At 40.8% G+C, this 17,220-nt stretch overlaps 1 protein-coding gene across 1 annotated transcript in view; it reads right to left on the bottom strand.

Moving 5' to 3' along the window:
- The window catches only part of RAMP3 (receptor activity modifying protein 3), a 477,607-nt gene that overhangs the window by 233,079 nt on the left and 227,308 nt on the right, over positions 1-17,220 (bottom strand). Inside the window, exon 2 of the mRNA XM_073630631.1 lies at positions 11,569-11,704. Coding sequence (XP_073486732.1) covers positions 11,569-11,704 — 136 coding nt within the window. The remainder of the gene's footprint in view (positions 1-11,568; positions 11,705-17,220) is intronic.

Below are 17,220 nucleotides of genomic sequence, written 5' to 3'. Positions count from 1 at the left end.
CGACGAGCCTCTGCTCCAGAGTGATGGCTTGCCTCATGCAGTTATCCTGCCTGCTGATATAGGGGGTCAGCGAAGCCAACAAACAGTGAAATACGGGGTCCGTCATCCTGAGAAAGTTCCTGAAATCATCAGGATTATTCTCACGGATCTCACGGAGCAAAGGCATATGAGAGAACTGGTCAAGCTGAAGCAACCAATTCTTGGTCCATGAACTCCTCCCCACCCTGTTCATGGACTGGACTTGTGTCAAGGTCAGGACCCCCAACACCAAGCCCCCGCACAGCATGAACTCTACAAGGAGTACGTATACGCAACATGGCTAAAAAACGGTCGGCTGCTCAGAACGAAGTAACAGAACGCACTGAAGAACAGCAAGGCCTGTGAAGAAAGACCTGAAAAACAGCAACGAGTGGACAAGATCGCACAGAAAACTCCGATACGAACTGACTGCACGCACTAAAGAGCAGATACAAACCCACAAGCACAAACTGAACCGCAGAAAACGATCTGAAAGCCACGAGTCTGAAAAAGCGTGAATCGTCTCTCACCAAACTTTTACTAACACGAGATTAGCAAAAGGAGCCCAAAGGGTGCCGCACTTGGTTCTGAAATGGCCTTTTCTAGTCTCGTCGTACGTGGTTGACGTCACAGCGTTCTTGGCGATCGGAAATTCCGACAACTTTGTGCGACCGTGTGTACGCAAAACAAGTTTGAGCCATCATCCGTCGGAAAAAATCCTAGGATTTTGTTGTCGGAATGTCCGATCAACGTCCGACCGTGTGTACGGGGCATTAGAGTGGAACTAAACTCATGTCCCCCCACTCCCTCCCCAGCACCAACTTCTTCTGGATTTAGGATCTTAGGCCACCTTGACTGGCTGGGCCAGAATCATGTAACCCCTGTGCACAAGTATAGAAGTTCATCACTGAGGTACACTGAGCTGCACATGAACGGAGAAAACAAGTTTACAGGGCCCCTCTGATGCGCAAAATGTGTCCTGATTCTATGGACTAATGCCCCGTACACACGGTCGGATTTTCCGATGGACAATGTCCGATCGGAGCGTGTTGTCGGAAATTCCGACCGTGTGTGGGCGCCATCGGACATTTTCCATCGGATTTTCCGACACACAAAGTTGGAGAGCAGGAGATAAAATTTTCCGACAACAAAATCCGATCGCGTCAATTCCGACCGTGTGTGGCCTGTTCCGACGCACAAAGTGCCACGCATGCTCAGAAGAAATTCCGACACGGGACAGCTCGTTCTGGTAAACTTAGCGTTCGCAATGGATACAGCACTTTCGTCACGCTGCAATGTTAAAAATGGTTTAATACAGCGCACTCTCTTCTTCTTTATAATGTGACAAGAATGAAGTAGTTTTGCTGCTCATATTCACACACACTTCTCACAAACTTTTATTTGTGTTTTTTTAGTGGGATTCCCTGAATATATTGTTATTAGTTGTCACATCTGACAGTTTTATATTTTTTATTTTTTTTTTTTTTTGGATTTTAAGCCTTTTTTTTTCTTTAATGTTTGGATTTTTTCCAAGGCTGATCTTTGTTCAATGTTATTTTTTTTTTTACTCCCGAATATTTTTATGTGTGTTTTGTGTGTCAAATTACCCCAACACCATTGATATCTTTTATTACTTAATCTCAAGGAGATTGTTTGGTGTTGGTGTCCCTTGTTCATTTCACATTGTATATTTGAAATGTACCTGAATCCTCACAAACCAACTGTCATTTTTGAAGTAAAACACATAGGAGAGTATAATTCAAAACAAAAATCCTTTATTAAGGGATTAGAACCAAACAAAGAGGAAGGCAACACTGGATCAACAGGAGAAATTAGCGAAGCCTGGGACCCCCACGGCAGACATCAATTCTTCAACATCAAAATTGGTGGCCTGAGGAGTCCATATGTAAGGGAGGGCAGTCTGGTCCGGGATTCGCAGAGATCTGGATAGCAGCAGATGACATCTGTGTCCCCAGGCTGTGGTACCACAAGAGGCTGCATCTTTTGGCCGACCAGACTGAACCCAGGGCAATCACTGTCTGGTCTTCCTTCCACGCTTCCTTCCGGGCTGTGGCTGTGCAGTTGGAGATGTGGCAGGAGGAGGAGTAGGACCTGGAGGAGGAGGAGGACTGGGGGGACCTGAAGGAGGACTGGGGGGACCTGGAGGAGGACTGGGAGGACCTGGAGGAGAGGGAGGAGGAGGAGGAGCACCATCCCAAAGATGTGTCTGAGGTGTAATTTGGCCCCTCATACCTTTCTCCAGAGCCTCCGATATGAGGGCCTCACACAAAACTTTTTGGCCCTCCTCCATCCTCTGCATTTTATAGGCTATGAAGGCAGCAATGTTCTCCTCCATGGTGTGGGGTGCTCCCAGGACCTCTGTAGCCCTCCAAAAGAATGCTATAGCAGCCTCCTCTAGGGTACTCCTCCTACTGCCACTTTCTCTTTTCAGGGGGGTGGAGGGACCTGCAGATCAGCCAGCCGGCTCGGCCCGGCCACCTCCTGGCTGAGACTTCAATGTGTATGAAAAAGGGACATGGTTGTAATGTTTTGCTTCATCAATCACAATCCTAAATTAGTACTCCCAACTAACATCTAGTTAACATCATTGATTGGACAAGCAGAAATATTTAGAGGAATGCTATACCTGGCTCAAGCTGGGCTCCTCCACATATCGCCTGGAAGGCCCAGGTTGGGCGTCAGATGCCTCAGCCAGGGGGGAAGGAAGCGTGGAAGGAAGACTGGAGAGGGATGGCCTGGGTTCAGTCTGGCCTGCCAGAAAGTGCAGCCTGTCGTAGTACAACATCCTGGGGACATAGATGTCATCTGCTGCTCCGGATCTCTGCGAATCCAGGACTTTCTTGCGCTCCCTCAGATATGTGCTCCTCAGGCCACCAATGAAAATCTTTAAATAGGTGATGTCTGCCGTGGGGATCACCTGCTTCACAATTTCACACAATTGCTCCAGTGCTGCCTTCCTCTTTGCTTGGTTCTTGAAATGGGGGTGGGTAATCTCCCACAGACAGGGCAGCTCACTTAGCATCTCTACAAATACTGACATGAAGTCATTGTCTTTCATTAAGATATCCATGTTCACTGCAAGACACAACACAAGACAAAGCCTAATGTCACACAAAACTCTCCTAATCTTGTTACAATATAGGCCTCAATCTAGAAGCAGTATAGGCACAAGTTTGTCTCTTACCTTCGTTCTTACGATCGGCGCGTCCAATGCTCCTTCCTCCGCTCACAGATCGTACGTAATACGCACGCGTGTTACGCTTTATACACACTGCGCATGCGTGTAACTCCGCCCGCCACTGACGTTCTTTCTAGTCCATTCCCCGCCACTTTTCGTTCGGCGCAGTGGGTGAAGAGCATGATGGCGAAGTTACAGCAGGTGCATGCTAATTCTAGCAACGAGGAGGAGGAGGAGGAAAGGCGGATCCAGGCACGTCCCGATCCAGAAGGAGATGTTTTAAGGCCACAAATATGTCGTTTGGGGAGATGTTGGAGATGGTCGACATCATGAGGAAGTCCGACTATGACGGAAAATATGGGCCTTACCCCCACCCCAACATCCGAAAGGCAAAAATCATTGCTAAAGTGATCAAAAGCCTTCACAGGAATTTCGGGGTACGAAGATCTAAAGATCAGCTCAGGAAGCGGTGGTCGGGCCTGAAGTTGAGAGAGCCAGAGCAGTACCGAAAGATCCGGAGAGTGCTGCAAAAAAGTAAGTAGTTGTGCTGTGTTCCTATTCTTTCTGTCTTTATTCCGTTCGTTCTACTCCATATGCTTTTATTAATTGTAACATTTAAAAGAGCAACTTTAATGTTCATGGGCCCATTATTCGTTCGTATCAAACATTTTTCTTTCGGCCTCTAGAACACCATTGTTTAGGCCATATGCATTTTCCCACATTTTTTGGGGCCTACTTGGATGCCAAATATTTGTTTGTGTAGATGGGTTTGTTACTAGAATGAAATGCCAACTAGATTGTGTGTAAGGAGAGGACACTGAGCAGCTGTTTTCACATCTGGACACTGGAGCACTAGTGTGGGACACAAGAACACCATTTTTATTAGGGGGGGGCACACAGGTGCTCCAGTGTATACTATAGGGGGGGCTACATCTGTGAAGCTTGTACCAAACACGTAAAGTATTGCAGCTTGACAAAGGGCAATAAAAAATATACATCTTGGAACTCGGCTAAAATAGACAATTGTACCCCACTTCCAAGCAATGTTTCCTATTTCTAGTTCTGCCATCAAATATCTGTGTGCTAATTATACCATTTTTGTTTTACATAGGGGAGAAAAGATCCGGAGGACACCCCTCATCCCAGGAGAACACAGACCCCCCACCTCTGGAAGAAGGGGAAATATCACCAACACAAGAAGCTGAGCAGGAGGAAGAAGAAGATGTGGTGGAGATTGGCACCACAACAGGTGAGTGTCTGCGACCACAGGCTCAGGTAAAAGAGATTGATGTTGGCAGATTTTTGAGACCTTTTTTTTGTTCTTTATCTCTTTTTAGGTGATCGTGATGTGAGGGAGAGAGAACGTTTCACATCTGAAAGTGCCCAGATACTGATCGGGGAGATCATGGGGTGTAATCTCGAATTGCACAACATACAGCAACAAATCAGTGATGTTATTAAAAAAAATAATAACATCATTGATGTTTTGGGGCGAATTTAAACCCCACAAAATCACCTGTTTTATTGTGGTCCAATCTTCCAAAAATTTTTTCAATGTTTAGAAAAGCCAAATTTGGAGGATGCACACAGTGTGCCAACATGTGCTATCTGCCATCACGGGAGATCAATGGACGCGTTTTGGGGGTGCAACCCCTTCCTCAATTATAAAGTCGCGTTGAGGAAGGGCTTGCTCCCCCAAAACACGTCCCTTGATCCCCCCTGATGGCAGATAGCACATGTTGACATTCGTAAATTGGTGTGCATCTTCCAAATTTGGCTTTTCCAGGGGTGATTTCCCCCCATCTGAACGCTATATCAAACCCAGTTCCTAAATACTGATGTCTGATATAGCCTTCAGGTTTTACCATATGTGAACTTTGTAAGTTCAAGTTTTTTGGCTTTCTTGTTGGTTTTACACAGGCCTGTTTTATCTGAAATGGATATTTCGATTTTTGATAATGCTACTGCAAAAATTGTTATACAACAAACATGTTGGTTTGTTTTAAAAACCTTTCATAAATGCACATGTGATTGTGCAGGTATAAAAAAGTGGCTTACTCAAGAATGTGTGGATTATTGTCTCAACACTACAACACTTTTGGGGTGATGTAATTGCTGTTTTATGCAAAAATGGGGGTTATTTCCTAAGGGCAAATCCACTTTGCACTAAAAGTGCAGGTTCAGTGCAGTTGCAAGTGCACTTGTAGTGAAATGTGTTTTTGCATTTAGGAAGTACCAGCCAACACTGTTTTTTATAAGGTTACCCAATCACGACATTTTCTGCACTCAACACATTTCTGTCAGGGTCAGCTAAAACAAACACAAGCAGTAAATGTCCACAAAGAATTTCTTTTGGTTGTTTTTTATTTGAAAAAGGTTTCACAGATTGTCTGGCATATTGATAGCCCCCCTACCCGCAAAGAACTCCAGGTATCGTAACCGGACATCACGGGCACTCAGGGAGGGCAAGCCAGGACGGCCACTTTCAAGCATCGTCAGTGTTGATGGATTTGGGATTCCGGCCTCAGGCCCAAGTGAGCCAGCATAGTTGGCTGAATGTTTTCTTAAAAAATTATGGAGAACACAGCAGGCAAGTATTATATGGTTCAGTTTATACTCCGCCATATGGATGGGTGTCAGAAATAATCGGAACTGGCTGGCCAGGATTCCAAATGTGTTCTCCACCACGCTTCGGGCTCTGGCCAGCCGGTAATTAAAAGCCCTCTGTTCCGGGTTGAGGGTCCTCATCGGGAATGGCCGCATCAGGTGGTCCCCCAGAGCAAATGCTTCATCAGCAACGAACACAAATGGGAGACCTTCAACATTGTCCTCTGGAGGTGGCAAGTCCAAGCTGCCATTCTGGAGACGCCTGTAGAACTCTGTCTGGGCGATGACTCCACCATCGGACATCCGGCCATTCTTCCCCACGTCCACATACAAGAACTCGTAATTAGCCGACACCACCGCCAACATCACTATACTATTAAACCCCTTGTAATTATAATAGTATGACCCCGAGTTGGGTGGTGGGACGATGTGGACGTGTTTCCCATCAATTGCCCCTCCGCAGTTAGGAAAGTCCCACCGCTGGGCAAAGTGGGAGGCCACAGTCTGCAATTCCTGTGGCGTTGAAGGAAACTGTTGAGGAAAAAACAATAAACATTACTATTTTTTCACAGAAACATGGCAAGCAGATTATACACAAACATTATGGGGCAACCTCCAGATAGCATTTATTAAGGGGAATTTAACAACAACAAAGTATAAGGTACACCTATCATATTCCCCCTCCCCCCCATATAGGCCATTTCTAACATTATAGGGGGGGGGACTCTTGGACAGGTAACCCTCTTCACTTCATTGAGAGATGAATGCCTAAATACAGGGTATTACTTGGAACAGCCCCTCCTTAGTTACACTATTGGCAGACCACTGGACAGGTAAGAAGTGTCATAATACAAAGATATAAATACACACTGTACACATTTGAGCACATTTGAACATTCTGCTATTACCTATCAAGATAATAATAGGATACAAAAACTTTAAACAGTACCATTGGAAAGTATACAGGCAGGCCCTTGCACTACATGCTTTGGGGAATTCATCCATAAATCTGACCAGTAAAGAGGTGGGTATAGTGTGTATGGGTTTGGCAAAGTCAGCAGATAGATGATTGAGGATAGAGAATTGGGATCAGCTGACTTAGCAGTTGGGGGAGGGAGGGTTACAAAAAATTTGGGGACACCACAAAAAAAGCCTCTGGCACTCTGCCTGAATTTAAATAAAAAATAACATTTCCAAACATTTTAGGGGGTGTTTGGGGTAAAGCACTACTATAGAGCTGATAAAATACATTGTTAAGTGACTACATGAGGTGAATATAGGGGCAGGAGACACCATGCTGGAGAGGTTATTGAAGGGCAAATATGTATGAAGGACATAAAATAATAATTACATAAAAATCCAGCATGCATGAGAACAAAGGGGACATTCACAGCATATTACAAGCATGGTAATTAGGGAATGAGGAAAGAAATACAATATATTATCAAACATTCAATACAATAAAATGTGATATAAAAGGAAAAAAATCTTACCTTCATATACTCCTTCTGCAGGACCTGGATAATGGCAGAACAGGTCTCTGGGATAATGATCCCCAGAGCCTGGGGGGAGATGCCTGTCGAGAACTTCAAGTTCTGCAGGCTTCTCCCTGTGGCCAAATACCGCAAGGTAGCGACCAACCTCTGCTCCGCAGTGATGGCTTGCCTCATGCAGGTATCCTGCCTGCTAATATAAGGGGTCAGCGAAGCCAACAAACGGTGAAACACGGGGTCCGTCATCCTGAGAAAGTTCCTGAAATCATCAGGATTATTCTCACGGATCTCACGGAGCAAAGGCATATGACAGAACTGGTCACGCTGAAGCAACCAATTCTTGGTCCATGAACTCCTCCTCACCCTGTTCATGGACTGGACTTGTGTCAAGGTCAGGACCCCAACACCAAGCCCCCGCACAGCACGAACTCTACGAGGAGTACGCATACGAAACATGGCTAGAAAATGGTCGGCTGCTCAGAACGAAGTAACAGAACGCACTGAAGAACAGCAAGGCCTGTGAAGAGCGACCTGAAAAACAGTAAAGAACGAACAAGAATACAATGACTAAGTCACGCGGAACTTGCTTGCACGCACTGAAGAGCAGATACAAACCCACAAGCACAAACTGAACGGCAGAAAACGATCTGAAAGCCACGAGTCTGAAAAAGCGTGAACCGTCTCTCACCAAACTTTTACTAACACGAGATTAGCAAAAGGAGCCCAAAGGGTGCCGCGCTTGGTTCTGAACCGGCCTTTTCTAGTCTCGTCGTACGTGGTGTACGTGACCGCGTGGTTGTCGACCGGAAATTCCGACAACTTTGTGCGACCGTGTGTAGGCAAAACAAGTTTGAGCCAACATCCGTCGAAAAAAATCCTAGGATTTTGTTGTCAGAATATCCAAACAAAGTCCGACCGTATGTACGCCCTATAAGAGTGTTTCAACTTTGTTATGGTGAATTTAAGAATTTCTTTAGAATTGATACTGTACTGAGGACGCTCCTGCTAAAATAGTTATGTTTGTTTTCCTATGCAATACAATTGTTTGGTTATCCAAATTTTTTTACTCACTATGAAGGTCCTATGTATATGAATGTAGAGGTATTAGCAAAGTATAAGGGCTGCAAAGTAGATGTTTGCATGTGAGTGAGGAATACATGAGGGATTCAGTTAACTTAGATAAGTTATGCCATTATGAAAAGAAACATTTAACCCCCACCATCACCACCACCATCAACCCTACCACCATCAGAGATACTTAGGTAACAATGAATTGGAAACAGATCCCCATCCTGATTTCCTGACATTCAGGGTACTACGGAGCAGCCGGCCATCCTCCCTTAAGATAGGGCCCAGAATCAAATCTTGGAGTAAATGATAATATTTTTCTCAGATGAACAACTGGTACTGTTATCAATTAGGCCTGCCTGGCTGGCACACCCTTTTACACTGCTACGCAGGAAGCAAAGGTAAATAAATTCTATCAAGCTTTCCATGCACTGGTAACATAAACATATCCTGACCTGGAGTTTGGGGTTTACTTTAATGACAAATAATAAAACCTAACCTTGAACCTAACCCTGAAGAGCTGGTGAAACCCCACTTTCTGATAGGCAATTATCCTAAATTAATTGTCATGTTAAGATACATTTGGTAGACTTAATTATCCACTATCCTAAAAAAAAATGTTTTCAATCTAATATTATTAGTATTGTCCTGCGAGCACAAAACAAAGTGTCCAATTTCAACATAGCTGGCTTACATTACAGGAAAACGGTGTGCTTATAATTATGCCATTGCTGTTATAATGCTGTTATAACAATAATCAAATAATAATAAAATCTTCAAAAGAATTTAGGACATTGTTGTTTGTATGACTTATGCCTTGACTGGTTCTCTATATTAGAAAAATCCATTGCACTGAGTATGACCTTGCTTTTGGGCCTCAAATAACTTTTTACTGGTAGTCTAAACTTTTTATATTTATTTTTTTGAGAAGCTGGAACATTAGATTCCTCAAGCACTAGCCAAATTTTATTTGTTTTCCTAATGTTTCCATGATGTGAATAACATGACTGTAGTCCATTGCAGTTTTAATACAGCAGCGTATTCAATTTTCAGAAACAAGAGTTATATGTGTTGTACCTTTGCATTAAAAGTAAATCTTGCCTTTGAAATGCCTGTTATTAAAACAAGGTAGAGTAAGCCACCAATAGGGAAAACAGAGGCTATTGACATGGACCAAAAGCATGGGAAAGGAAAGATTTAGACGGCATGACTGGTAAGTGGATAGCAGTGAAAATTTACCACAACCCAGGTCAGATATGATTATGGTTGGTGGACTTAATCTGGCACAAATTTATGTAGCTATGCATTCACTAATACAACATTAGACTTATTTTTAAGCATACGCAGTCTAAGTACCAGAATTTGACTTGTTATAGTTTCTTGCAGGCTATGTACAGCAGGAGCCAATCCATTTTCCTTCAGTGCAGGAAGCATGCTTATAGCAAGAGAGAAAAGAGTGACCAACAAATGAGCTCATGCATGTGCTGTGTGTCCTTTCACTGATCAACCATAGGCTAAGGGTGAGAGGAAACCTGTAAGGCCGCTTTCACACTTGTGTGACTTTTCCTGCAACCTTGGACATCAGAGTCCCATGACAAGTCGTACCCCATGACTCCCAATGATAACCATTCATATCTGTGCGACTTCAAGTTCCCTGTACTACTTTGCTCTGACTTTGATGCGAGTCCAGGTCCATAGACCTCAAGCATTCCCTGAAATTGTGTCAAAGTTGCATCAAAATCTTGGCAAAATCGCATGACTTTCAGTGCGAAAGGGGCCTTAGTGTTACTGAACTGCAGCACTGCCTTGGCAGACAGGATTGTTTCCTAATGTCCATTTTATCTGTGTATCTAGATGTTTGCCTATAATTCAGTTTTAAAAGAAATTAGAGTACTTTTCTTAATTATTGTGTTTAAAATGTGTTTTTGTTCATATACTTACAAACATTAAATATTATTTTTAACATTTTTAACATTTCATGGACCACATATAAAAATATTCAGCTACTCAATATTGCTGCCACAGCACATAGGAAATTAAAGTTGACATCATATTAATTTTTCATAACTTTAGTGCAGAAACTTCTGTAGCAGGGTAAAAACCCCAACAGCTTTTCAACCCAGCTCCTGGACTGAGCACTATATTTCATTTTTAACTGACACACAAAAGTTCCAGCAGCCATAACCACAATACTTCCCTCGGCTATTTCTGTTTGAAAATGTCAATTTGCCTAAAGTGCTTCAAGTATAACTAAAGTCAAGAGTGGAGAGGGAGCAGAACGCCTGAATTTCTTTATTGCTGTCTGTGCCTGCATTAGGAAGATTTGTCCTCACCATTTGCCCTATTTACTATTATCACTGAAAGTGAAAGAAAATATCACATTTTGGGTTGTCCCCACAACAGCAATAAGTGTTATAATCCTCACTTTCTTTATACGAAAAAAAGAATAAACTTTTGTTCTACTTTAAAATCCAGTTATCGAATGTGTCTATATCTCAATCTGTCCATTAAGTTAAAGTAAGTTATGTTTCAAGGGAAAACGTAAATACACATTTTTTTTCTCCAAGCAGTAGGTTCAGAGTAAGGGAGGTTTATCATATGTCAGTGAACTACCAGTATGTTTTTGGGCTGTGGGAGCAAATCCTCACAAACGTGGTGAGTATGAACGAGTGAAGTGATTTCAGCAATTAGCATATAAATCTACAATTTAGGAATGAGCGAAATTTTGCAAAAACTCTTTTTGTTTAGACAATATGTGTGTTTTGCATATTTTATTGTTATTTGTATTATTTGTGTATTTATGAAACTAATGAGGGTCTGTCTTTGTTGCACAAGAAATGGTGCAAGATAGTTGAAATGAGCTTCTGCAACTCACAGGACCCTTTTAAAGTTCATTGCACACTTTGAAAACCACCCAAAATGCCTTTAATTTTACCTTCCCTATTGATTTCAATGCATGTTACCTAGATGGTGAAATTCTCCCAGTTTTCACTAAACTTCAGGGATATTAAAACTTTCAGTTCCACTCATTTCTAACGTGGAAAGCATACCAATTTCATAAAGTGTATATGTTGGGAAATTAACACAGGACTTTAAAGCTGAATGTTACCACGTAGCACCGAAGCTGGAATAATACTTTCTCAACTGTAGGTTAGACATAAGATAACATCAATTGTATCTTACGTGATGAATTTTGTCAGGTTGCACCACTGGTTTGGATCTACAGTCATCATCTTGCTTTCAAACACTTTTCCACACAATGGCAAATACTCCAACAGAAGTGTTTCATTGCACTTGATCACAGGATGTTGTAAACCACCTATACATCAAAATAAGAAAATACTGATTATCAGATAGGGACTTGCAATAATATAAAACCAACATGTATATACAGACAATGGGATTAAGTGCAAAATCTGGTGCAGCTTTGCATGGTAGCCAATTAGCTTCTAACTTCAGCTTGTTTAATTAAGCAGTTAAACCTGACAGTAAAACCTGGAAGCTGATTGGTTTCTATGCAGAGGTGCACCAGCTTTTGCTTTCTCTAGTTTTAGTAAAAAGTATGTAGAAAAGTACAGTGCATTTATACAGACCTGTCACTTGACGCTTATTGGGCAAATTTACCATTGAAACGTCTGTTTCTAGTGCCCAATGCAAATTCACAATTCACGTGGGCTTCAGTTCCACAGGATTATAGATCTGCCTTTATAGCATACAGAAGCTCACCACCAGGGCAAAAACATACTAAGACTTTACCCACTAAGAAGCAAGCAGGAATGGATACATTTCTGGCGCAGTCTAAAAAGCACATGTGATCTCTTAACTCAAACAAGGTGCAAAACAGAGCTAGGACCTCATGGCAGATTCTCAGTCTAATTTTAACCAGTCACACCAGAGGACTCCTTCTTAGATTGAGAAAATATCCTAGATCCTATCAATATAGCAACCACAGTGGCCCTGATACTAAAACCCACAATTTAGGTAGCAGTACATGTGGCAGTTATCAACAGTATCTGATCCCTGAATCATGACTTACAGGTACAGACCCAAAACATAACTGAAACTGAGAACAGAATGCCTGTATTTGAGAATTAGCTAGCAATGGCTTTGTCCTCCATTCAAGTCACTACGAAGCAGAAACTCTACCTCCTGGAAAAAACTTAAGGATCTGCAAAATTAATTGAGGAGGAATAACCTCTTCATCATAGCCCTACAGACTATATTGCATTGCATTTCTTCTCAGAATATACAATCCAAGTTGGGCCTAGAACAGTGCTGCAAAGTTGAAAGGGCGCATCAAGTCGGACCGCTCAAACCCAGCACTGCATTCCCATGCCCAGTCATCATAAGATACCTTGATTACAAAGAAAACCAACCATATTGAGAGCTTTCAGAAATACAAAAAATCTCCATAGAGTCTTCCACAAGCTTATAATGTTTCAGGACTAGGGCTGAAACAACTAATCGATTAATCGACAACTAATCGATTATGAAATTAATCGATTACTATTTTCATAATCGATTAATCGGACAGTAACATAATGGGGTTAAAAAAAAACTAAAATGAGCCCTTTATAGCACAAAAAGAGCAAATAATTGTTGCTGTAAATATTACTTTCACAGTTCTACAGTAAAAAAATGAACCCCTTACAGTAGTGATTATCTAAAGGGCTAATTTTATTTTTTTTAACCCCATTATATTACTAAACGTCTTAGACCTGCTTCACACCTATGTGTTTTTTGGTGCTTTTTGCAGAAACGCACTACAGTTCATTTACATGGCTTCCTATGGGACACGTTCACATCTATGCTTTTTTCAGTCGCTGCGTATTTGGAAAGGGTCAGGGACTTTTTTTTTTTTCTTAACGCAAACCAGTGCTTTTTTGGTTCAATATACTTAAATGGAGAAGCTGCTAAAAAGCACGTAATGCGTTTTTGCAGCAATTTGTGTTTTTAAATTTGCCCAACAACAAATTGTCCAAAAAAAATGCAAAAACGCAAATCGCAGCAAAATAACGTGTGCAAAAATCAAAATGCACAGCAAAAAGCACTGCAGAAACAGGTCAAAACCAAACTGCATAGGTGTGTACCGAGCCTTATGCTGGCCACACGGATCAATTTTCAGACGAGAATATTCAGACAAAAAATCTTTGTACATTTGCTGAATGAAAGAATGAAAAAATGGATCTCTGAGTCTGATGATATTTACCAGATTCACCCTTTAATAGTATATCTCCTCTAATACTATATACAGTATATCTCTTCTAATTGTATATGCAGTATATCTCCTCTAATAGTATATACAGTATATCTCTTCTAATAGTATATACAGTAGATCTCCTCTAATAGTATATACAGTAGAACTCCTCTAATTGTATATACAGTATATCTCTTCTAATTGTATATACAGTATATCTCCTCTGTCTTATTCTCAAAGTGGATTAGAGCTTTTGCTCCATAACCATGAAGTTGGTAATTTATATTTACCACTGCATTGAGATATTTAGGAATACATTTCCTTTTTTTTTTTTAAACTTTACATATTAAACTAAATTATACACCACAGTTTTTTTTAAGGTTATTAACCGAATAATCGATTAATCGAAACAATAATCGGCCAACTAATCGATTATGAAAATAATCGTTAGTTGCAGCCCTATTCAGGACTATTCAACAGAGGTGAGCTATGGGACAAAAGCATTAGTGAAGATCTACACAACTTTCTTCGATTGGAATATTGATTTCTCACTGGCATACCCTTCAACACTTCACCTGTAGATCTCAGAAGGGGAACACATTTACTAACCCTGAATATGTGGCATCCTACTTGGAAATTACACCAAACTCAGACAAAGATGTGTAAAAACCTTTGTGGAAACAACCTAACAGACAATCTTCAGTGTCCTATCAGCTCTCCACTTCACTCAGTAAACCTAAAGATAACCCTTCATTGCAAACTGCAAGTATATCTGTTCCCTCCACTCATCTCAATTTAATCTGAGCACCCTTGCTTGCCTTTTAGCAGACAGTCCACATCCCTGATGTACATTTGTACTTACACAACTGTAAACCCTTGAGACTAATATTACCTGTACTCACCTTACAATCACCCCTAACTGGATTTTCAGCACAAGAATGTTACATTCTGACTCAGTCCTATGTTGAGCTTTGCTTATAATATATACAGTATGCACCACACACACACAAGCAAAACTCTCCCTAGTTTCCTGTGGACCCAACACTAGTTTAGTATGTTCACAGTTAATGTAATGTATTGCTATGCTGTACACTCACTACAGATTTTTAAACATCTCCCAGAGTTGGGTATTTCCCCTTAGATCTAGAGTTCAAAAGTCACTTGCGTCCTGGTTCAAACTATATAAGAATCTTGACGCACCTATACCTTAATGCACATTGTAAATCTCTATTGCCATGACCCCCCCATTAAATGGTTTAAAGGTGAACTCCTATGTCAGAAGCCTCCAATCACCCCAAAAATGAGCTAAAGGTCTTGGGTGTCTAGCTAAACTGAAAGATGATATTGTCATGCTCGAAAATTCTGGGTTGGTGAGGTTATTGAATTAACCTCAGATGGTAAGAGAGCTGGAGTAGCCATACTCACTCACAAATCACCCCCCCCCCCCCTTGTGTTGCAAAAACACCTCTCAATACATGACATCTGGAGATTGCACAACCCAAACCTTTTCACATGCCCATACTTCACTATCAAAATTGTATTACAAATTATCCTCACAATCTCTACTCCCCATCATAATTAAATCCCAAATCCATGATCTGATTATAGATCAGGCCCCAATCTCCTTAATTAAAGATAAAAAAACACTAACAGACTAACAAAACTTTAAAAATAATTTCATAAAAAGATGAATGGAAAATGTCGCCTTTAACAAAGAAGTCTCCATCTCCCCTATCCTTTTTTGGAAAGCCAACACAGCATATATCCGAGTGAAAATAATAACGTACTTGCACAGTCAAAAAAACCTAACTGTAGCATTATATAAACAGGCCAATGCCAGATTCCATGCTGCATACATTGCCCTATAAACACAACTGACAATGAAAGTCGTAAACTATTTGAAAACCTGCCCAGAGGGAAAAGAAGAACTACAAACATGAATAGTCTCACTTACAAATTGGATCTGAAGGTCACTGACCAAAAAAAAAATTAAAGCTACAAAAGTGGAATACTACATATCCCTCTACTTGGGGGAGAGGGGTGCCCAATAAAAAAAGCACTGGACTCTGCAGAAGCTTGAAACTCCAAAAAGTATTTTGCATCTCAACTGGAAACTTTGAATGCAGACATAACAGAAGCTGAAGGGGCAAAATATATTTTAGATTCATTTGATTACAAGGCCACAGGGCCTAATGGCTTTCCAGCTGAATTATTTAACCAGTTATAACACCCACACTATAAGCATTTTGCATGGGCTTGTGGGGTTATGAACAAAACAGGAATGAGGCCTATTATCAAACAAAAACAAAAAGATCCCACCCTATAAGCTCCTATAGACTGATATTACTTGCTAATATAGATTCCATATTAATGAGATGCCAAAAATAGTGGCAGACAGGCTGGCTATTTTGATGAATATGCTACAATACCCCATCCAAATAGGTTTTTTAAAAAGTAGAGTGGTAATGACTGACATTCAAAAGCTTTTACTGGTTCTAAAACACTGTCAAAACAATGCCTTCATATTATTAGACACTGAAAAAGCATTCAATAGTGTGAACCAGGAATGGCTCTTCAGGGTTTAAAGCCATCTGGGATTCCGAAGATCCTTAAACTTTGATAAACTTGCTCCATGCCATGTATAACTTGTTTAAAGCCGTGACAAAAAATGAAAATCCTTTTGAAACATGCAAATATATTTTCCGATTAGCCAATATGTTTTTTCTTAAGATTTGATTAAAGGTCTGTGGACATTTCAGAAGGACTCTAATCCCCACTGAGGTGACAAATGTGCATGACCTTCTTATCTTCTAGTCAGTTAGTCCACTCTCAGAGCTATAAATATTCTATTATATTCTAGTTCTATTCACAATAACCATTACAATTCAAGTGTGTCAAGAAAAATTGTATTTAATTAAATGTTGTATTTCATTACTTCTCTGGTATATGTTTTCAAAGGAATGTCATTTGAGTTGAGGATTGTGCCTGGACTTCTTATCTCCGAGTCAAATATTTTAATAAGACTGCCAAACTCTGATCCCTATCTCGAAAGCATAATCCTTTACAATAGCCTTCACCTCTCAAGTTTGTTAAGAAAAATATATTTTAAAAAAAGTATGTTTTAAATATGTATATTTTATTGCTCCTATTTGTAAATCTGTGTATAAATGTGTGGGTTTTCAGTTTTCCGAACCATTTTCAGAATTGTATAAAGCTTCAAGAAGAGATGTAACTTAACCTGAACGTTTGCATCTTTAATAACCTAAAAAATAATTGGTTTCACCTTACTTGGTGAAATTAAAATCTACTCATCTTTTAAAGTGTATGTACATTGAAAACTTAATTTTGGATAGAGTGGGTAAGGGTTAGAACTTCTGTTGAGTTTTTTTTTACATACGTATGTCCAGGGCTCACTTAGGGAGATTCTTTTCTCATTTAAGCTCCCCATACATGGATTGAAAGTTTTCCCTTTAAGGAGGGACTGGATGAATTTTGATCTATTTGTGGCCCCTGTAGTTGGACAAAAGTCGATTTACCGACCTTCTGTTCAGCCACCCTATTGTATTTTCCTCATTCAATCAGCGCCATAGGCTGTAGACTGCAACACTAATCAGTGTATTCTGATGGTGGGGGAGTCT

The sequence above is a fragment of the Aquarana catesbeiana genome, linkage group LG05, assembly GCF_042186555.1.
Source record: "Aquarana catesbeiana isolate 2022-GZ linkage group LG05, ASM4218655v1, whole genome shotgun sequence".
In the NCBI taxonomy this organism is placed as follows: Eukaryota; Metazoa; Chordata; class Amphibia; order Anura; family Ranidae; genus Aquarana; species Aquarana catesbeiana.
Note: the sequence above shows the minus strand (reverse complement) of the source record. Positions and strands in the feature narration are given on the sequence as shown.